The following is a 23,324-nucleotide window of genomic DNA, read 5'->3' as shown; positions in this document are numbered from 1 at the left end:
AACCCTATCATTATGAATCGGTGTAATAGCTTTCAAATAACTAATAATTTTTAGTAACTTAAATTTATATTTGTTATTATTTTTAATTTAATTTTACATAGGTTTGAATTCTGTTTGTATATAAATTTGGCTGNTTTTATTTTCTTAAATTATAAAATATTTAACCTTTCAAACTATCAATATAAACTGAATAGAAACATTTCAGTGTGTCTAGCATTTTAAGGACTGAGCCTAAGAATTTTCACTTTAATCAAGTAATCTCTCTTCTCAGTTGGAAGGAATTTTGTAAATTGCCTCACTATACCAAACTTAAATGGCAGTTTTACTGTTATATTTTTAATTTAATTTTACATAGGTTTGAATTCTGTTTGTATATAAATTTGGCTGGGAATAAAATATTCTATGTTGTTACAATAAATTATTGTGCATTGATAGACTTTAATAACTTTCAGTAAATGAAACTGTATATACTGAAGGCAAAATACAAGCTGTATACGTTGCAGTTTCAAGAATATATCAATACTTGTTTTCTATGAATCGGCATATGATGTTCACTGTTATGCATTCCGTGGAAAAGTTCTTTGAGTTTACTTAATATCTTGTTGAATCAGTTTTAATCTTCTAAGATTTTCAATCTCGTATAAAAAACTGCTACTTTCCTGTTGAGTAAAAAAACAATGTTTTCACGACAGTCGATGTGTCAATAAGTTTATCATTTGTAACCTCACAAGTTATTCACTCAACACCCGCAGTTGCTATTGTTTTGCTGAGTTTCAGTCACTTTCAGTCTTTTGTGAAGTAAATTAAGCATCATAAAAATGATGTCTAAAAGAAAGTGGTTATTACGATAGAGAAGAAATTAGAAATATAAAATAAATGCATATAAATTTTGTTACTTATGTCGTTAATGAATTTTACAAATATTCTGGATCAAGCCTGATTCTGTTTGAGTCAGATAGATGTGATTCCACTGTATATATGTACATATATGATGCTCTATACTAATGCATAGAGCATCAATTACAGAAATGAAATCTAAAACTTTGGCACACATGAACATCTTTAAAGCATGCTTGCTATATTGTATGCGGGCTCAAGAAAGGTTTGCCATCCCTGGTATAGACCATTATACAGGCATCCCTTGCTTAATGCAGGATTTGATTAAAGTACAAAATTAATTGTGGCAATCCCTTTATATACTTGGCAGAAGTTAATTAATGTGGCTTTACCAGCTGTCTTTACTTAACATAGATATCGTATTTGATTAATACGATTTTGATATACACTGTAGCATTGAGGGATTAATTAACCACATTTATAAAGGGATACCTATACATATATATTTATATATATAACATTTATTTATTTATTTTACTTCACAGGGCTCGTTTTCTTTTCACTTAGACAAATTGTTTTTGAAATATAAACTTCAACTTGCTAATCTAATAAGGCTCATGGTTAGAATGAAGCAGTCTTCTATTAAGTCATATTTTCAATTGTTTGATTCCTTGATATGCTCAAGTTTGGGATTTATGTTTCCTATTTGGGGTCCATTTTTTGTTGATAAATTAGAGAAGACTCAGCTGAGATTTATCAGATTGATATTTCATATTAATTGTTCGGTGCCTGGACCCATTTTAAGATTCGACAATAGCTATACATTTAGCATTGGCCATTTTTAGATACTGGTTTAAAATCTTAGAGCTACCAGAATTTTATCTCAGAAAGATGGTCTATAATAAATTGAAATTAATTAATAGGTAGTAATTCTTTGGTCATAAATTGGCCTTCTTTAGTCAAATCTTTATTATCTGATTCAGGTTATTCAATTGCTTATTATACTCAATTTCCTGATAAAAACTTTTTCTATCTGAACTTTTCTAGTCATTAAAAGATAAATACTGGGCTCAAGATATTTGTTATATCGAGCAAAAGTGTAGTTTTTGAACCTTCTCTATCTTCCCCATGGACACCTTGAGATTATCTGTTATCAAATTTAAATTATAAGATTAAATCTTTTATAATACAATTACAACTTAATAACTATAGGCCTACTATGGTATTAAATGGACATAGAATTAATATATCGGCTTACTCCAATTGTCCTCTATGTAACAGAATTTTAAAAAATGCTAAGAATCATTTGTTTGTATCTTGTGAATAGTTGTGAATACACTGAACACTTAAAGGATATTTTTTTGACAACTGATTTTAATATGTTTTGTTTATTACAATTGAATGATTGATATGTTCAAACAATAAGCTATTTTGACTATTCAGTTTTCAAGCATGCTGTTATATTGTGTTGATGGCTTTAATATATATAGTAGATTCTCGCTAATCCAGCTATTTATTGTATAGAGGGTTCCAGATTACTGAATGTACAGGCCTAAAGGCAATGAACGATGTGACCTGTTGCTAGTGTTGCACCTTTTCAAAATCATTAACCCGGACGGCGGGTCAGGTTTGTTCAAACAGAAGTTCCTGACACATGCACAATGTCATTTTGCATTGCGAAGAATAACATGCAGTGCACGCTGGTTCTAAATCAGTTACAGTTAGGGACTAGGGAGACTTAGGTAGGAGTAACATAAGTAACTAAATTAAGAAAAACAACTACAGATGACTTAGCTCTATTGGATATTGGCACACAAGCATAAAAAAAAAAAGAAAAACAAAGGTCGACAGGTTGCGCACAATATTCCTGGACAGAATTAGTAGTTCGCCCTGACAGTGAGTCAGTTCCTGGACTGTCCGGGTGAAAACCGGACGGGTGGTAACACTACCTGTTGCCTTTCAGTTCCAATTCTTTTTGGAAGCAAATAACATGGTGTGCCAAAATGCAATAGTGCACACACAAATGAAACCTGAGAAACAGGAAAACACAATGTGACATGACTAACATTTTCAAGGAAACAGAATCAAATAGGTGATCACACTGGAGAGTATACTGGATTATTGAGAATCTACTGTATATATTAATTAAGACAAAGTTTAGGAATCATAAAATGATAAATAGTAATTCATTTAATTAATTAATAATGATAACATTTTGCAAAAGTCTATCAATGATGGCTTGATGCTTATATTATATGATACTGACATGGATTATATAGTGGGACTATTTACATCATCAACATTCAGAAAAGGTATCTGCCTATTTACATATACCGTGCATGAAAGCAGTAACTTTACATGTACAAATTTTCCAGTTCCATAGTAATTAGCAATGGAAAATGATGATATGGTTGTAGTTGTCTTTTTCTCTTCTACTTATTTGACAAGATATTGAATAGTTTCTGTAATTTCTAAATTGATTTAATTTACATGTTTAGCATATGACTTGCTTTTCTAGTCTAGTTTTATTTCATAACTTATACTTTTTATTGTTAAGTTTACTGCTATACCTTAGTATACAGTTTACAGTGGAGGGTAATAGGCAATGAACACCAACCAATCTAAGGACTTTACAATTATTATTTAATGTTCTCATTAAAATATATGATTCAAACTTCGGGAGTCTTACATGCATATTGATACACCGACAATATATATTCAGTACTGTTAACACGCGTCTATATCGGCTCCCAAATCTACAACCTAAATTTTTAGGGATTGTACAAAAAAAACAAAGGAAAAAAACACAACAAAATTTCTTACATGAGTTCTTCTCTAAAATTTTGGTCAATGTATATGTGGTTCACTTCGAAGTCTTTATTCTAGGCCCGGATGGAATTGGATTACTGTTCTCTCTCCACACTGTCCATTCTCCTTTCTCTTTCACCACGTGCTTATCCACTCGCGCACTTCACTAATACCACGTGTCCAACACAGTCCGAAGAGCAAGACAAAGAGTGAAACACCTCCCTTTATACTTCTTCGTTTTTGACGTCACGAGTCAAAAACCAATCAGAGTCCTGCGGGTTTTTACAAAAGTGGTGCCCAGGCACAAACGGAGCATGCGAAACACATACAAAAAAAAAATAATTTAATCTGAGTGACAGATCACTACATTATAGTCTTTTCATTTTACTATTTGTGGACATATATACATTTTGGTGCATATATCTTCTTCAGTACAGCCAACAACTTCCTTTTTTCCAACAAGTTTTAGTTAACAATAAAACTTCATATACTTAAAATTTTATAAGCTTAAAATAATATTGTTATTGTACTGTACTTAATACAAGAAGAATATTGTAAAAGTTAGGCAATGATCTCATTAGTCTAACTTTTCAATTCAATTTATCATAGAATACTGTACTGACAAAATAGGAATACACAAACAACAATACACAAACAACCTACCTAATTAGGTTTCTTGGTAATTTTGATAAATGTCCTAATGTTTGAGACATCCGGTAAAAGACGTCTTCTTTATCTGTCCCGCACACAAAATACGTTTCTGCATTGAATTTAATTCTTTGCCCCATTTGGTATATGTAAATCATATCTTAACATTCACCGGTGGTAGAATATTGATAATTCTTAATTTCTGAATTTGAACTTTTGACATTCGTATGGTTTTTTTTTTTTAATTCTAATTAAAAAACATTATCCTCTTTTATTTCTTCTTTGAATGAAATAATTCTAAAAAAACCATTAAATAAAAACATTATCAAAGAATTTATTATTGTAATGAATTATTATATTTAATTTCTAATATTTGACTTATCTATTGTATTTACTTATAATTTACACAGATATATATATATATATAAAAATATTGTATAAAATACATTAGTGTATAGCCTTAGGTTGCGACTATGCAGATGCAAGCGAGCGAGAATATGCGGTGAGAAGAGGCGAGATGCAATAAATATCAAACCCTGTCAGATGTGTGCAAGAACCAGAAATTTGCTCACGCCAGTGAGATTTCTCACATCTTGCTTGTGCGTGTTTTTTTTTTGCAAGAACTATGTCGCTCACAACCTCTGGCTCGCTACTAAATTCGCATCTGCATAGTCACACCTTTAGAGTTAGTAATCAAATAAAATTTTTTCTTTTTTCCATTCTTATATTTACAGGTTTCCGAAAGTTTAAAACCAATGGGACAGATTGCGACATGAATAAATACAATGTGTAAAATAATCAAGTCAAAAAAAAAAGAAAACATGAAACAATATGAAATATGTAAATTGTGACGTGAGATTTTTATGCTTTTTTTTCAATGTATCTATAATTTTAATGTAAAATGTTACTTTGGAATGTTTTATTTAATAAAAATAAATAATTTCATACCAAAGTAAATATTACTTTAATTATAATAAAATCAGAAATTCTTTTGTAAGTGGTTAACAAAAAAAAAGGATTTGCTATTCTTAATTATATTTGTGGAGCGTGATACGTGCCAATAAATATAATTAATATAAATTAAATTATAACTTTTCTTTTATAAAATTATTACGTAATTTATCATAGAGTAAATAATTTAGAATTTAGAATTTACGTTTGATAACTTGATCTAGAAATGCTTTCAGTAGTTAATTAGAAAAAAGTGTAAGCGAACAGAATCTCTCGGAACTTAAAATCAGCTTACTTATACGGCTATTTTATTATTTAAATGATCACTTGAGAACAGTGGCACACCCAGAGGGGCACCCCCAAAAGTAAAAGGGAGAAAAAATTAGTAAATTTTTTCAAAATTTTTTCCTAATTAAAATTTATTTTATTATTTACATTATGTTGTGTCTTCTGTTACTTATTAATTAGCAGTCACGTAAGGTGGGAATTTCATTGAATTCGCATTAAAAATTTTTCTATCCATTCAACTCGGCTCCCCGAGATTAAATTTCGAATGTGCCACTGCTCGAGAACATCAATTTATTTGAAAATATGTTCTTACCAATTTGCAAAAATTGTATATCTTAAGAAAGTGATATCAGTAACGAACTTTTGAAATACATATCTATTTACAAAGATAAAAATAATCAAAGTCTACAGAAATAACGAATGCACTTTACATCATGTTCAAAATGATGAGAAAAAAATGCCAAATTCAGGAAACAAAAACCAAATTTTTATTCAGAAATGTTTACGTTCTTTTAAAAGAACATTGTCAGCTGGGAAATTATGAATACATTCAAATGAATATCTCTAAACGTGTCTTCTCGGTAGAGATATTTTTAAAATATATTTATTCTAAAGCACTTCATAATTTCCCAGCTGACGATGTTCTTTTAAAAGAACGTAAATGTTTCTGAATAAAAGTTTGGTTTTGGTTTCCTGAATTTGGCTTTCTTTTTTTTCCTCATCATTTTAATTGATATCCATTAGAAAATAATGTTAAAATTTAGATTTATATATGTAAGTTGATCTAATATCTCTAATTTTTATTTTTATATAATTAAATTTATATATATATATTTTTTAACAATATAAATGCTTAATTACATTTTGAACAATGTATTCTTTCAATTAAACACACAAAATTGTTTGAACAAATTAACTAAAATGTCACTTCGTCGTGATAAATATTAATTTTTAACCGTTCCCAACAACCGCTTTAATAAAGTATATCATTCTTTATTAATAATAAATTGGAATTAATGTGCTTTTCACCAGCAAGGATTTAGTTTATAAATTACATTAGTGTGCTTTACCTTTGTATTAACTATTACAATTAATAAGAGAGACTTCTGTTTACAAAAGAACATTTACCGGCTTCGAGATTGAAATGTAACGGTAGTGCAGGTAATAAATAAATGCCGTAATAGAACATATGTAATTACGAAGTAAATCTTTGCCAATTTTGTAATAAAAATGCTACGAATTTTATCAAATAATTGTAAATACTTTTAGCGCACTCTAAATAACTGTGAATGTGCATGTTTTATATAACCATTGTGGCCTTCTTCAGTCTTCCAAATAAAATAAATATTGTGAACAAGAGATTCATTTTTTTCTTATTAAAGTTCTGTTAATGACAGAATTTTAAAGCTGCATTTCAATTTACTTATTTATTAAAATTTTTCGATAGTTGTATTAAAGAAACATTAATTCCGTCGAATGTATTATAATCTTTAGATTCTTGTTATAAAGCTATTAATCGGCTACTTCTTGTTAACGAAAATATACATCAATTAAAACTAACTGTAATTAAATTGTGTCGAATTTTTCATTTTGATCCTCAAAACAAACATAAAATGTCTCGGTTTGTTTCTTAAAATGGAATTTTCTAAAATTAATACAAACTAATTTTTTTTTTTCTTATTTAGCTATTAATAATGAAAAGATAACAGAACTTACCTTGTTACCTGAAAAGATAACAGAACTTACCTTGTTACCGTGTTACGTGAACTTACCCAGAACTTACAGAAATTACCTTGTCCTCGTAATTTACCTTAACAGTACATTAAATTAATAGCTGTTTATGTTATAAGGCTTATAAGCGATTAAAAATTTTTTATTATAGTGCACGATTATTTTGCACCTTTAGGTAACTTTCATAAGCAATACCTTGGAACACTGACAATTTTATTCACAATTTAGATGTATAATGCTTATCTTCAGTTTTATTTAAGAAAGAAAAAAAAGAAAGAGAGAGAGAAGATAAATGATGACAATCATTTGAATTAAATAAATTTACTTAAAAAACAGAGAAAATAAAAGAAATTTAATCTTTTTGTATTCAACTCAAACAGTAATTGGTTATAGCCAATAAAAAAAAATATTTATTGATTCATCTGGAAGAAAAAGATAGACCAACTATACTTGCCAGTTGGCAAATGTCACTCCTCCAATGTTTGTTAATTAATATTAAGGTAGAGTCCCGCAAACTCAACTTAATGCGGACCAAGGTGACGAGTTACCAAAAATGAGTTTTACAGATAGCGACGATGATAGTCTAAATTGCGGAATTTTTGTAAATTATACGTGCAAATCCACATACGTATTAATTACGCACTGGATTATGTGTGACTATTTCTAGTTCTAGTTAAATTTTAGTTAAAAACTTTTGACTATTCGATGGTTACCTTTGAGTCGGTGATGTTTTCCCGGTGACATCTCGGAAAAAGGGTTATATTGTTTCTTAAGATGTGAAATTGATGCTATTATCAAGTGTCGCCGGTAAATAATGATAAATTACTTGATCATAGTGTTATGTTGTCGAGATAAAAATTAGATTATGTGTATTTCTTTTTTTTTTCTTTTTGGATGATGCAAGTTTTACAGAATGTCGAGTTATTGGGACTCTGCCGTAACTCTAAGTAACAATCGCCGCCAATATAACAAAAATCAAGCTATTAACAAATGTATGATCTCTCAATATTTAATTTTTCATAATATTTGCATAATTATATAAAACAAAATACTTTTTAAAATGTAATTTCATCACTTTTTCATCTCTGATTCTAATATCGATTAGAAAAGAATTCTTTCCAGAGAGTTTATCATCTTATAAGCGACAAAACTTTTTGGCTATTCAAACTTAAATTATTTGTATATCAGGAAAGAATTCAAAAATTTAAATAAAATATCCAATTAGATCGATCGAACACATCATCAATTTAATAAAGGATACATGTATTTAATTGAAGTTGTGCTATTTCTTATTGATATAACAGCAATTTAATCGAGAACTGCAATTATCAAAATAGTAAAGTCAGAATTAATTAAATATCCCAATAGATTAAGTGTTACGTAATGATTTCATCGATGATACTATATCAAATGCTTCTCGAATAGACGAAAACATATTTCGATATCTTCATTACAAAGGCATCCACAGAAAATTCTGCAGGGGGGAGCAAAGATTAGAGACAAATAACTACATCAATAAATTTTGTTAAAATTTTTTTCATAAGTAGACGAAATAATATGGTATCGAGTCAATACGAAAAGACAGATAATGCGTGGGTGTGAGGTTACATATCTCTATCACTTTTACGATGACAATTTGTAGAATTTTTTACTCGATCCCAGGAAAGAGTAAGTGCGCCGTTTGCCCCCTCAGCAGACACCCATGCTTCGTTATGATTACAATATATGATAATTGAAGACCTTTGGGTAATAAAACGTTGACTCGTGTTTTCAAGTTTCTGTGAAAATCACCCTAAATTTCAAAATTTGCTCTGTATTTTAGGACAGATCACATATGATTGGTGACTAATTATTGAATATATAAGAGGTTAGAAGCCAGTTTATGAGAACTTACAGATGAGGAAATATCGACTGGATTTTAAAAGAAAACATAAAATTACAATTTTGCTCAATATGAATCAATAAATAACATTTACATTTTATGATTTTTAAATGTTTCTAGTGATTAAGTTTTCATGTTTATAAATATTTATAAAAATTTAAATTAAAATATATTTGAATTTAATCATTTATATAAATTTATTTTGATTTTTCAGATGAAATAAAAATTTCATTACAGATAACTTTACGTGTTTAATTTCAGAATGAAAATTTTAATTCATAGAAATGAAAATTAATGAGAAATTTTATCTTCTAAAAAGTTAAAAGATCTCATTTAACAATATTAGAGCTTAAAAGAATACAATTTTTATTACTTTTATTTAATTTTGAATTTTTAAATGTTTAAAATGCATAATAGGACATAGCAGAACAAAATAAAAATAGTTTTCCACGCCAACAATAACACTAAACAACAAAATTAAAATATAGGATAAACATGCAATTAAATTATTGCATTGTATTATAAAAAAACAATTCAAATTACGAAAATCATTCTTTACATTACTGAAAGTAAATTTCATTTCTCGTACTAACTTTTAAATTTTTTTAATCGATGCAATGTTACAATTATGTTTCTTTAATATAAGGTCAAATCGTATCCTCTATAAAACATTGGAAAAATGTCAGTGTAACGCATAAATTCAGCTACGTCGCATCTTAATTAAAAGAATAAAACAGTAAAGCACATTTGTTCGTTGATGAAACAATTCCAAATGACGAAAAGTACAATTGCGTCAGACTTTTCTTTGTACCCGTCGGAACCGGAGCTTTTAATTCTCCCTATCGACTTCCATCAGAAATCGAAGGAACTTTTCTCAAATTGTTTAACATAAAAGAAGTTACGATACATATAATAAAGGTAACGTATAAGAAATAAATTACATTTTATAATTGTCTTTTTCTGAATACAGATTTCTAAAACATTAATTTATATTTTTAATATAAATTTGAATAATTAATATAGTAAATTTAGAGCTTTAATTAAAAAGATTAGAAACAAAATATGTAATTATATTTGAATTTAAAGCAAATTTGAAGATGTGATTTTTCAAGGCAAGAAACTTTACTGTTGTAACATCTGAGAAAATAATAAAATGGTCAAAGAAAATTTTTAATCTTCAACGGATGAAAACATTTACAGGTATTTTGATAAAAAAAACTTATTAATGATCAGAAATTATAATGTGAATAATTGTATTTAGCAAACTGTTAATTTAAATTCAAAATTTCTAGAGAATTTTTAAATTATAAGTATATATGATATATTGAGGCTTATTTTAAAAATTGTATAAGATATTTGATCATTAATTATAAATGTATAGGTGTAAAAAGAATAGTACAGTAACAGGAGCTCCCCTGTAAACATGTGATGATGATGATATCGAGACATTTTTTAATCAGAAAATCATACTCCATTTCAGATAGATCTCATGAAGCCACATATTATAAGTCAAAAAAGTACTCTCATTGACAAAAAAGTTACACACCAAGAAGGAGGTGTTGCAATCAAATAAAACTTTATTAATTACAATAGTAATAAGTGATTACATCATACTAATGAGATAATTTCCTGTAGAACAATTTACAATTTAAAGAAATCTTTAGTACCTTGTAGGACCTCTTCCTGTTGTGATATATGCAGGTGTACAGGCACTGTATGCTATCCTGCAATAGATTTGCCAACATGTTGCAACTGCTGATCCAGATTCCTCACACTTATAGATGGCAAAAGCTCATGTCCCATATGGATCCACAAATACTAAATGGGTAACAAATCTAAAGACTGAGCAGGCCAAGGAAGTGTGGCAATATGATAGAGACATTCTTGGAAAACCTTACCTGTGTGTGACCAAGTATTAATTGCTATTCTGTAATCCTGCCACAAAGGCAGCATAAAAGGATATAGGATTTCCTGAATGCACTACTCTGTCATCAATGTCTCTCACATACATCACTATCAGGGATGACTGACTATAATACAAGATGACTCCCAGACCAGCATGTCAGTGTGCCACTCAACAGCAAGGCAGGATTGAAGTGTGTTCATCAATGGTCCTCCACACTTTAAAATGGCAGTCATCTGTTTCCAAACAGAACTGGGATTCTTCACTAAAGAGATCGTGTTGTCATTCTTTAGTAGTTCATACTTCTTTATCACTAGCACCACTGCAAAAAAAGTCAACAATGTTGGGGTGCTAACGGCAGGATACATAGCAATTGCCATGCATACAAATTTGCTGTTAGTTTCCTGCCAATGGTAAGGAAAGAGACAAGAGTTCTGTAGTGAGGCTTCCACTTGTTTCTGGATGGTGGAGACAAATGCATTGTTGCAGCTGTTGTGTTTGTCTTACAACTAGACAAATATCTCTGCTGGTAGTCTGGATATGCCATACATGACAGGCATCCAGAGCCTATCTACCATGTATGACATATCCACCATTCTAACACCACCTCACAATTGGGTCAGAGCAGCCCGGATGTTGGGAAATTCAGCAAAACAGCCATCCTGTTTCCCTCAGCCTAATGATGCAGCCTTCTCAAACTCTCTTGGCTGCATGTAATGTCTTTGACAGCCATGCCTGCTACTTGAAAACCTCCAAACAGCAGATACACTGAAAATTCTGAACACAGTGAGCCTCTGCGAGCCTTTTTCAGGGATACTGGGGCAGTGATTTTAAGACACCCTGGTGGCATTATCTAGTATGCAATCATATATATATATATCTGTCTGAGACATAGCTACATGCTAAGTTTTCCAATAATAAGACAATTCTATCTGAAAGAATAACTATATTCCTGAATGAAAAAAATAAATCAAGAATATAGTCCAATAGTATTTTAATGTTAGTTAAAATTAACATTTAACATTTATTTTTACTATTATTAAAAATAGAGCCAACTTTATAAAAATATAGAGTTAAAGTTATTCTAGATAACGAAGATTATATTCGAATTAAATAGAAATTTAAAACGTTTTCTCAGACACAAATATATGCTTGTTGGGTTGTTATTTGGTTTTCATACAATAACTATTTGGAGGAATCTATTACTAGCGAAAATCCTAGATTATGTACAACATCAAGTATTGTGTGAGACAGTCCCTTTTATAAATTGTATAAAGTATACGCTTTGTAAGCCTTGGACAAGTTTCACACCTGTCTAAGATCAACACAACTTTTAAAATTGCCACTAAGTGCAATAGAATTCTACAGATATCAAAGAACATTAAGAATTTTGTTAATCAATATTCATTTTGATAATGTTTCATTAAAATATGATAAAAATTTGCTGCTATATGATTTCATTACTTTTATACATAACTTAGTTAATTGTATTTGCCATACTTTTATCCATTTGTAGCACATCTCTACTACATTTGTTTCTAGAAATGGTCCATCTTGTATGAATTTAAGTTAATAGAAGGAATAAAAAAACATTTCTACTGCAAAATTCAACTTCCTCCAAAAAATGGTCAGGAATAAAATATTTTGAAAGAATGTAATTTGAATCATTGATAAAAATTGACAAATATTCGTTAACAAACAATGAGTACTTGTCAACATGTTACAAATAACTCAATAAAAACTTGGTATCATAATATACATAAATAAATGGGATTTACATTTTATTCTGGAATGAAAATAATAAATAAATAAATACATTTATGATGTATAGTTGCCAACTTTCAGAGTAACAAATTTCAAATGCATTATACTAAAAAAAGAAAAGAAAGAAAAAAAAAACACAAACTTGAACAAAAGAATGGGCAAAAGAAAACCTACAAACTTAGGAACATTTTTTCCTTTCCTTGATGGTGATGATGATGAGACAACCAGATGGCAGGGATTCAGGATGGAATCCAGACAAGTAATCCCCAGAATTTCTCATCCGTTTTGGATATGTCGAGCCCTATCCCTCACTATTCTGCCAATCCGTCAGTGAGACTACAAAATTCATAGTAGGTATGATCAAAACCATCCCGCTTAGTGCCTACAGGGAAGAAAGAGAGAAAAAAGGCAAATTAATCCAAATTATTTTTAATTCTGCTAAAGTTAGGGGTGCCAACTTCTAATGAGGGAAATGGGCAAACTAAAAAAAAAAAAAAAGAAGTGTGCGACTCATTTGTTTTTTGTAATATTTCCAAACAGTTAGCAACCGTAGTTCTAAAATGATGAATTCTGTTGCATTCTAGTCATGTTCTTTATCCTTTTGTTCTCTCAAATGTATACTGTATGTGTGTGCTAAAGACGGCTATGTAATTGATAAAAAATATTAAAGTTTTTGCTTCAGAGCTAAGCAGTTATTGAGCTGAAATTTGAATAAATTGTAGTCCTATAAATTTCCACTGTCGTCCGGTCGTCTGGTCTTTCCTTAATCTTGAGGACCGAGTTAGATAGATGAAAGACGAAACCAGATATGGAAACCTTAGAGCAGGAGGCCCCAATAAACTATATATGAACTTCTGGTGCAAACTGGAAGTTGTGTTATTTCAATTCAAAAGGAAAAGTATGATGTACAGGGGCAAACCACTACTAATTTGAGGTGGAGAGCATATATTTTAAATTAAATAAATTAAGAATATGATTAAAACTTGCAGCCTGCCATCACATAAAATTTTCTGTATGATCAAACTAATAATAATATTTATAAATTACTGCAATATAAAAAGTTTTAAGTTGGACTTTTTGATATAAGGACGAATACGTTTTAAGTTTTATATTAATATAAAAAGTCAAATAACAGAAATAATTTCATAATTACGGATTTAATTTTCTAGTATTTATAAAATATTAAAGTTGGTATATTCATGAGCCAAAAAGAACTAAATGTTAAAAAATTTATTGATAAATTAAGAAGCATTTTCACTTCTAAAAGTGTACTTCTAAAATACGCATTGTTTCTTTAATATTCTTGTAGGGACAGATAAGTTTTGTTTTATATATTATTATATGACGCAGAATTATAGTTAATTTTGTCATTTTAAATTCATGAGCACTGTAAACTTTACAGTGGTATATATTATACATTCGGCTTGTTTTTCTGAATGTAAGAAACACAAACGGACTGAAAGTAAAGATTGCAATGTTAATTTTAACTTTTGTCTAACCTAATCCATTTTCCATTATATATTTAGCTAAAAAATCAGTTTTATTAATAGTTCTATTGTAATAGAAGTGTAGACCAAACTTTGGTAAACATCTGAAAAATTACCTTATGCGCTTTAATTTTGCTATTAGTTGTTGCTCGCTTGCATCTTTAATATTAACGTACAAACATATTTTATTTGGAAATAATTATGCCTCTATAATAGTCATGATATTAGTATTGTATATAGGAAAAATTTAATAGATAAAAGTCAACATTGGACTGAAAAAAACAAAGAAAACTAAAAGGTTTTAAAAAAATTACTTACTCTGTTGAAATTCGGTTCAAAATATTATTCATTCGTTAATGTTTTTTTTAATTATTGTTCTGCTCTAGAATATTCTCGAATTCTGTTTTTACCTTTAAAGTTTTTACTTGTCTTTTTTGTTTATTTTCTCAATCTAAAGCTAAATTTTTCTGTTTATTATATTTTGGCTATGCCTTAAAATCGCTGTTCTGAAAATCTTATTAAATGTTACTACAAGATTTCTTAGTCATTAAACAGCATAATCCTTACGCACAGGTGACATCATCAGAACTTCTAGCCAGAATGACAATAGGCTCTGACAATAGAGTTGTCCAAGAGATTGGACAGTTCCTGTCTTCCTTTCCTACATTGCTCTCTATACTGACTGTTCTGATGGGATATTTAACTTTTTATCTATGACATTGATCAGAGCAGTTACATTGCTTTCAAAAAAGCCATAATTTAAGATTTCTGGAATGCGAGCTTCATTCCCTACCAAGAACACTTCCAGAATTCATCTTGGTAAACGGGGAAATTTATAGCTCAATGACATATATTCAGTTACAGGCCAAAAAAAAAAAAACTATCTGTTGTAATCCTAATTTATTAAAAATTTCTAAGTTGATATTTGCTATTAGTATTCAGTATATTTGACTCACTAGCTGCAATTATCAAAATACTTACTGATCTGTAATTCAATTTTCCAAACAAATACTTTATAGCAGTGATGAGCAACCTCTAGATGTGGGATGCAAGTGAATTTTGTAGATTTTTCCAGTGAGCTACATGCATTTTTTCTTAAGGAGTTTCAGGCCTTAAGCCTGCTGAGTACCAACATATTTTATAACCTAACTACTAAAATAATATAAGCTATCTAGTAACGTATGGTTTATTCTCATTATTTTACCGGTCTAGTTTAGTTTGAATGTTCTTCGTAACGAATATCAGCTTAATTAAGGATGCATAATGGCACGAGGCAGAAAACAGAAAAATAAAATTACGTCGACAAACTCCGGAAGCTGCAAATTAGAACCTCTAGGGCTACGGGTACTCGCGACTGCTTTATAGCATCGTAATTTTAGGAGAAATGACTAGTCACATTTTAGGATGTAAGGTTCGTCAAATAAATACAGATTCAACTAGTAAAATGAAGTTTTTAAGAAAATTGTTTGAAGAAATGAAGAAATAATTAATTGCTAACATACTTATTGCATAACAATTACACTCCAACAAACATTTATTGTTTAAAATTTAATAAATAATTTATACAGTAAACTTTTTGATTTTTTAGTGTCCCATAAATATAGGTCCAGTATGAAAATTTTTTTAAAATATTAAATTTGATGTAATTAATATACATATTTTTGCCATTAGAGAAATCTACTTACCCAATTGCAAATTGCAGCATAATTTTAAGCTGATTAATTAATGGTAATTGATATTTTGTGTGACTTTTGAATCACGGGACATGCCAAGGGACTTACAGACAAAAAAGAAAAGGCTAATTATGGCCTGGAAGGAATATAGACTATCAAACAGGCAAATTGAAATAAAACTTGAAAAGATCTCATAATTTAATTAATAACTTTATACGTCTAAGAGACACTTACAGTATAAAAATGCTCCAAAGGATGGCCTTCAAAAGTAACCCCACAAATAAAATATCTTTTAAAAGAAACTGGCAATAATTCATCATCAATACATCAAATTTTCATAAGATCTGAAATGCAATACTCAAATCAACCGTTTCTAGAATTATAAAAAATTCAGGCCAATTTCTTTAGTCAAAGAAAACCCATCTTTGCATTAATAAAAGCACACTAGCAGAAGAGATTAAAATGGGTCAAAGAAATGATGTATCAGAAAGAAAAATGAAAGAGAATTACAAGGTGTGGCAGAAAAGTAAAGAGATTGGCATCACTGCAGACTTTCCTTTCATGTAGCTTGTATGTCAGTCCCTCCTAGACACTCAGTAACAGTTTCAACCTTGTGCGGTAACTATGCAATCCTAGAGAGCGTGATAAGTGAAGTTTTGTTTTTGTATTGCATTATGGAAAATGGAATAGTGAAATTTTTGGAGCAATGTTATGCCTTCAAATTTTGTGTTAAGCTTGGTGAACCCGCAAGCTTGACCTACAAAATATTGCAATGAGCCTATGGGAAACATTCCATATCACAAGCATATGTTTTTCGATGGCACAAAGCACTTTTTGGAGGACCTAGAAGCAGTAGAAGATGAACCTCGCTCGGGGAGGCATTCAACTGCAGAAAATGTGGAATGAGTGAGGGCTTTTGCGAGATCAGACTTATGACTAACATTGAGTGTGCTTCAAATCAGACGTGACATTGTAGACACTTGAATGCTCCATAATGACAACTCTTCCTGTCACACGGCCATCTTCATCAACCAGTTTTTGACAGAAAAAGAAATTCCTGTGGTTCCCCAGGCCTCCCGTTCACCTGATCTTAGTCCAGGTGACTTTTTTTGTTCCTGAAGATCAAAATCCATTTGAAAGAAGGTCATCTTGGTACTGTCGATAACATCCAAAGGAGCGTAACCACATTGCTACAGTCAATTCCAGTTGAAGCCTTCCAGCACTGCAACAAAGACTGGCAATAATTCCTCTGCCGATGTATAGCTGCCCAAGGGAACTACTTTGAAGGGGATAACATTAATGTATAAAAATAAAATAAAATTGTTGCAAAAAAAATTCATCTCATTACTTTTCTGCCACACCTTGTATATGGTGTGATGAAAAAAGTTTAATTTGGATGGCCTAGGTGGATTGTTGGCACAGTTTAAGATGGGAAGAACAGATATGTTCAAAACGTCAACAAGGTGGCATTTTGTAATGATACAGGCATAATTTAGATGGAATGGAAAGTCTAATGTGGCATTCATAAAAGGCAGAATGAATGTAATGGCTGTCAAGAAATGCTGGAGAAACATCTCTTATCATTTGCAGAGAAAATAGGAGGCCCAAGATGGATCTATCAACAAGACTATGCCTCAATACACAATACTGTCCACTTATGAATAGTTTTTGAGTAATAGAGTGCTGATTTTGGACTGGCTACATTGCAGTCCTGTTCTCAACCCCATTGAGAACCTGTGAGAAATGCTTGCTAGAGCTGTGTACACAGGAGGCAAGCAATACTACACAGTATAGTAACTGAAGAATGCAACAGTAGCTAAATGGAATGAAATTGAAGAAAAATACTTGCAAACTTTAATGAAATCAATGCCTAATCATGTATTTAATTTAATTTTATCCGAAGTAACGAGATTGCACAGGAGCGGTGAGACTTGAATATCAGTTTGTGGTATATGAATCTCTCCATTCTGTCATGTCTTAGGAGCTCTGTATAACTTATAACACACTTGAAATGTTAAAGTTCATTATCACATAATTTTACTGTAACAAACATATTTATTTCTATTTTTATATAATCAGTCTTATCTCTTTATTGAATGATCAGTAAATTCAGTATATTTACCAGTTACATTACTTTCACTTCTCAAGAAATACAGCAGAAGGCCTAGCTAAAAAGACGTGAATACTCTTGCTCCAAAATTGCTAAATGTTTTCTAATGGTATAAAAACAAAGAAAATTATTCCTGCAATACTGTAATTATTTTCTATCAAATTTTATTACATTGAGATTCCATATCTGTGTATTAATCTCATAAAATGTGTTGTGGTCGGTAAAACTTTCTTCTAATTATCTTCTCGCCACGCTTAAATGAAACGGTGCATCTTTACGAGAAATGGATTTTGTTGATTTATGAACAATGTCCATTTTGTCGTTATTCTATTTAGTTTTTTCATCATCCTCCACTCGTTTTCTTTTAACCATGTTGTATATCTCAACAAATACCATAGTGTAGAGAGCACCATTGCTATATGCTCTAGGCAGCAATGCACTGTAAGATTAAAGATACATTTGTATAAATCTTCCTTATGCAGACTGCAGCTCTGAAAAAGCCAACGACGCTGGACTCATTTAAACAGACTGCTCTACTACTGTAAGTGCTCTGTTAACAGGAGACCCACTACATGTAAAACATAGGGATGGAAATAGAGAATGCATAGGAGTGTTCTCTTATCCGAAGCTCTGTTAAGTGTACTCAACTTTATAAATGTAATTTTAAAATATCTTATTCATTATAATAATGATCTCTCTATAATAATATTTTAGAAAATTTTTCAGCCAATTACTAATAATGAAACACTTAAAAACTGAAAATGTCGTATTAAATATCAATATTGAGAGATAGCAGTTGTATGGCTTTTGTATAAAACAAAATTAAGAAAAAATATTTTATCATTCTATCTATTTAGAGCTGTACTTTATAGAGAAGTTTGGGATAAATACAGATTTCTTATAAATTCCACATTGCTTATGTAACAATTCACTCGAATGTCGTATAATTAAAATAATTATATTGTCTTTACGATCTGTTAAATTTTAACGTAGACTCAACTTAAACTGCTTTCATCAGAGGTAAAACTTTCTAGAAAATTCGGGCACTTTCGGGTTCTACGTCCGTCATTAATTCAACTACGACAGACATATAGTCCGAAAATGCTTGGGTGTTTAACAATGCAATTTACATTCGAGAAACTATCTTAACTAAAAGTCTAGTTTAATCAAACCTGAATAATGCATAGGGTCTTAAACTTAATAATGACTACACACACTTCATTGTGCTGTAAAACCTAAAATAGTTTTTCAGTCTGATCTAGATACTGTTTTGATTTTTAAAATATAAACTGGATCTAGATCATATTTACTAAGCATCTACTCCACTGTGATATATACTGTATATATAACAGGAGAATAGGCTGCACCTAACGGAAAAATATTATAGAGATGAGAGTTGATTATGAAACTTTGTATAATTAATTTTTTCACTATTATGATTGATTTGTTTACTGAATTTATAGTGAATATTACCTATATAAATTGTTTCAACATTGTTATTTTAAATTTATAAAGTCATATTTATTTAATACCTTTATATTGTTCTTTTAAATAAATTATATATTTATTTCATTAAATCAAAAAAATTTAATTGTTTGGATAAATTTTATTTTTATTTTTATTAATTATTAATCCTTAAATTAATAAATATTATTATTTTTATTTAAGGAAATAAAATTTAATTCTTAAATGACCTTAAAAAAAGGTAATTTAAAATTGAAAAATCTTTCGGAATTTCCAATTAACAGTAATTATTGTTATAAAGCTTTACCAAAATCATTAATTTAACATAAATTTAACCTTCAAATGTAGAATCTGATAAATTTCAATTAAAATTATTACGTACATGTTAACATTAAAATTATCAATTAAATTAACATCTATGTTAATTTTCTATGAAATTAATCACATTTTCAAAGTTACAAAATGTTATTTATAGTTAGCAGAATTGCAAAATTTATCTATCTACCCAAATTAATTAAACAATAACAATTTAAAAAATAGAAAAATAATTATTATTAAAATATGATTAAGTGCCTTCTCGTCCTCGTTGTTTCTGATGTATTGCCGAAAAGCGTCTTTTCCGGGAGAAATGATTGATGAAATTTTCTAGTACAGAATTTCTCAAAATAATATGTAAATTTATGCAATGCGCTTAAAATAATACATTTTTGACTTTTTTAAAATGAATTTTAACAGTTTTAATTATTTATTTTTTATTATAAATTATTTAAGTTAAAATTTTTTTTAAAATTAATATATAAATGAGCAATTATTTATTGTGTTGTTGGCTGCAATTTCTAATCGTGTTATTTTTAATTTATTTAGTTTAAAATACAGTATATGCTCTCTTCATTTTATTAGAGTCTTGTCCCTGTACATCATACTTTTCCTGATAACAGTAGAATCGTGCCAGTCATCTATCTAACTCTGTTCCAGGAAAAATTTTTGAATTGAAGTAACGTATATACATATATTCGGTCAATACCAAAGTTCATATATAGTTAATCGGGACCTCCTGCCTCTAATTTTTCTACATCTGGTCTCTACTTTCATTTATCTAACACCATTCTCAAGATTAAGGAAGGATGGATTCACAGATTGACTGACAGTGGGAATTTATAGATCTACAATTCTTTCAAATTGCAGCCCAATTACAATAAATATTACACCTCTTCAAAGATTACATTAAAGTTTTTTTTAAACTTTAAAAGTTTAAAAAGAACTTACTTTTTATCCATTTTGATATTAATATGAATTAATCAGACTCCATATGTTGGAGCAGGAACAATGTATTTTAATATTGTTATTCTCTTTATTGATATATTTCACTTAATTTTGTGCTATCCAGACTGAAATTGATGACGATTTTCTCTATTTCTGCACAGTGTTACTTTAACAGACTTCTGTATACCATCATCAGTAATTTTCTCTTAACACCACCAAAAAAGCTGTTACCAAATGTTTCTTTCCCACAATCCAGAATATTTTTGATACATTGTTTGTATTTTTGATACGTTTGCAGGTACTCGAGGACAAAATCGGGGACAAAATGAGTTCTTCCCAAAAAATACTGGGGCACTTCGATTCCGGGACGTGCAGGACATGTATTTTTACTTTGCCGGTGACAGAAATACATTTAAAATGTGGAAAAAGAAAAAGCTACTCATTGTAGGAATGGTTTTTAGAATAAAGTCCTCCCGTTGCTAGACGGCGGTCGGAAAAATCCGGAACGTCCGGCAACCCAAATTTTTGATCACTCAAAAAAATTTCTCTTGCATGCTCATACAATTTCTAACAAGACATGGTAACTTAAAGAGTTACCGGTGACCTTAGTCTGATCAGTAGTGTCTTCTACTCATGTACTGTACAATGTACAAATGAAAAATTGAAACCATTCATCACAGTATATGAACATCTTAAGTTGAGCTAGAGACTATTTTTTTTTTTAATCATTTTGAATGACTTTGCTCACTAAATATTCTAGTTCAAGATCCACTATACCAATCTTTTTACTACTATGCAACTGAAGTATGGAAGAGAAAGCATAGTTTCTCATAAAGCCTCTGGTATTAACATTTATCTTGTCCTTACAGGAGCAACAATCTAAAATTTCTGCAATCACTGTTGTAACCTTTTCTACTGTATAGCCCTTGTGATCTATTTGTGTGTTACTTCTCCCACCTGGAGTGGTACACATGTTGGAATTTTAATTAAAAAAGCCAGAATAGTTGAAAACATGGTAAATTTTTCATATTTATTGAAATTGAGAAAATTAAAGATCCTAAATGTATTTTTTTAAAGTATTATTATTATTATTATACAAAATGTTGCTTTATTTTATTTACTTTTTAGAAACAGACTTTTCACTTCCATAAAAAAACATACTCGTGATAAATCTTACTTATGGGCATCTGTCACAGCTAGAATTTTATTATTGCTGTCAATTTCTGTCAGAATTACCATGGTGATACATGTGATGAGTCAACTTACATTCTACTAATATCTTAATCATTCTTCAAGTGTATATATTTTCATTCGTGCGGAACTATCCAACAATCTTAAAAAGAGAACAAGAAGCAATCAAGTAACAAAGAACATTATGAACGGCCAAGATCCACTGAACACTACAGATATTAAAAACATGTTTTTTGAGCCCTTTGAATGAAGATGTGATAAGCCAAGTTTACTTTTTAGTAACCCTTTTATACACTCGATTTAATGATACGTATTGTATTTATTATAATAAAAATTGCAGGCGTGAGCTGAAGTAAGTCACATACAGCACACTCTTTATTAGAATAAGTACGGTAATTTGTAAATTTGAAAGTCTTGAAAATTGTCAACCGATGATTGATTCAGAATATTGACATGCAAATTGACGTGCCTAGAAGCATATAAAATAAAATTAAATATCCATTATCAGAACATTAATATTATCAATTATCAGGATAAATGTAAATTTAAATCCGATAATTGATGATATTTGGCAGTCGGATTCTCCGTCCGTCACAAAATAACATACCATTACCGTGACAAGTTTAAATATCAAAAATAGAGTTTTGGTGTGTCATCAAAGTAGCAAACATGCCGATAATTTCAAGTAGAATTTGTATAAACATTTTTGATGTAATACATGAAGTTCAGATATATAAATAAATAACCTCATTATCTCAAGATAGTTTCACTTAAAAATAAATAAACTACTTATTAATTACATTTAGCCAAATCATTAGTGCATTTAATGCAGTTTATTTGGGAGCATTTAATACACGGCCCGGTCTAAATTTTCCGAAACTACTTCATCGAATGGCACTTAGTGATATAAGAGTTCATTCGGTTTCAAATCAGTAAAAAGCAATAATAATTGGTCAAACTGAAAAAATAAACTCATTCTTTTATCGAACACACTCTTTACTTTCACCATTACGCAAAAACTGTTTACTTATAGAAAACAAGAGGTCGCCTTCTTATTTTAGTAATTTGAACTGCACGAAAGATTCTTATTCATCAATACAATAGAAACAAAATTGTCATTTAAACACATTCTGTATCATTGCTTAATGATAATGAGTACGGTTCCGGATTTCATTCAAGCCTACAAATACAAGTTAACAAACTAACATTTTTTCGTGATTCTATTCTAACATTGCACTTCTTTTCAGACATGTTCAATAAGTGTTTTTAAAAATAAAGTAATTTATTTAAAATTTTAAATATTATTATTATTATTATCATCATC

The 23,324-nt window shown here is 29.7% G+C and overlaps 1 protein-coding gene across 1 annotated transcript in view; it reads left to right on the top strand.

Annotated features, from left to right (window-relative positions):
• LOC111619072 (succinyl-CoA:3-ketoacid coenzyme A transferase 1, mitochondrial-like) overlaps positions 1 to 5,108 on the top strand; it is a 160,486-nt gene extending 155,378 nt beyond the window's left edge. The window contains exon 14 of the mRNA XM_023360719.1: positions 5,028 to 5,108. Within this exon, the coding sequence (XP_023216487.1) occupies positions 5,028 to 5,069 (42 nt within the window). The 3' untranslated portion in view covers positions 5,070 to 5,108. The remainder of the gene's footprint in view (positions 1 to 5,027) is intronic.
• Positions 5,109 to 23,324: the final 18,216 nt, after the last annotated feature.

This window comes from Centruroides sculpturatus, unplaced genomic scaffold (genome assembly GCF_000671375.1).
Source record: "Centruroides sculpturatus isolate CEXI.00-Female unplaced genomic scaffold, Cexi_2.0 scaffold170, whole genome shotgun sequence".
NCBI classification, from domain to species: domain Eukaryota; kingdom Metazoa; phylum Arthropoda; class Arachnida; order Scorpiones; family Buthidae; genus Centruroides; species Centruroides sculpturatus.
Note: the sequence above shows the minus strand (reverse complement) of the source record. Positions and strands in the feature narration are given on the sequence as shown.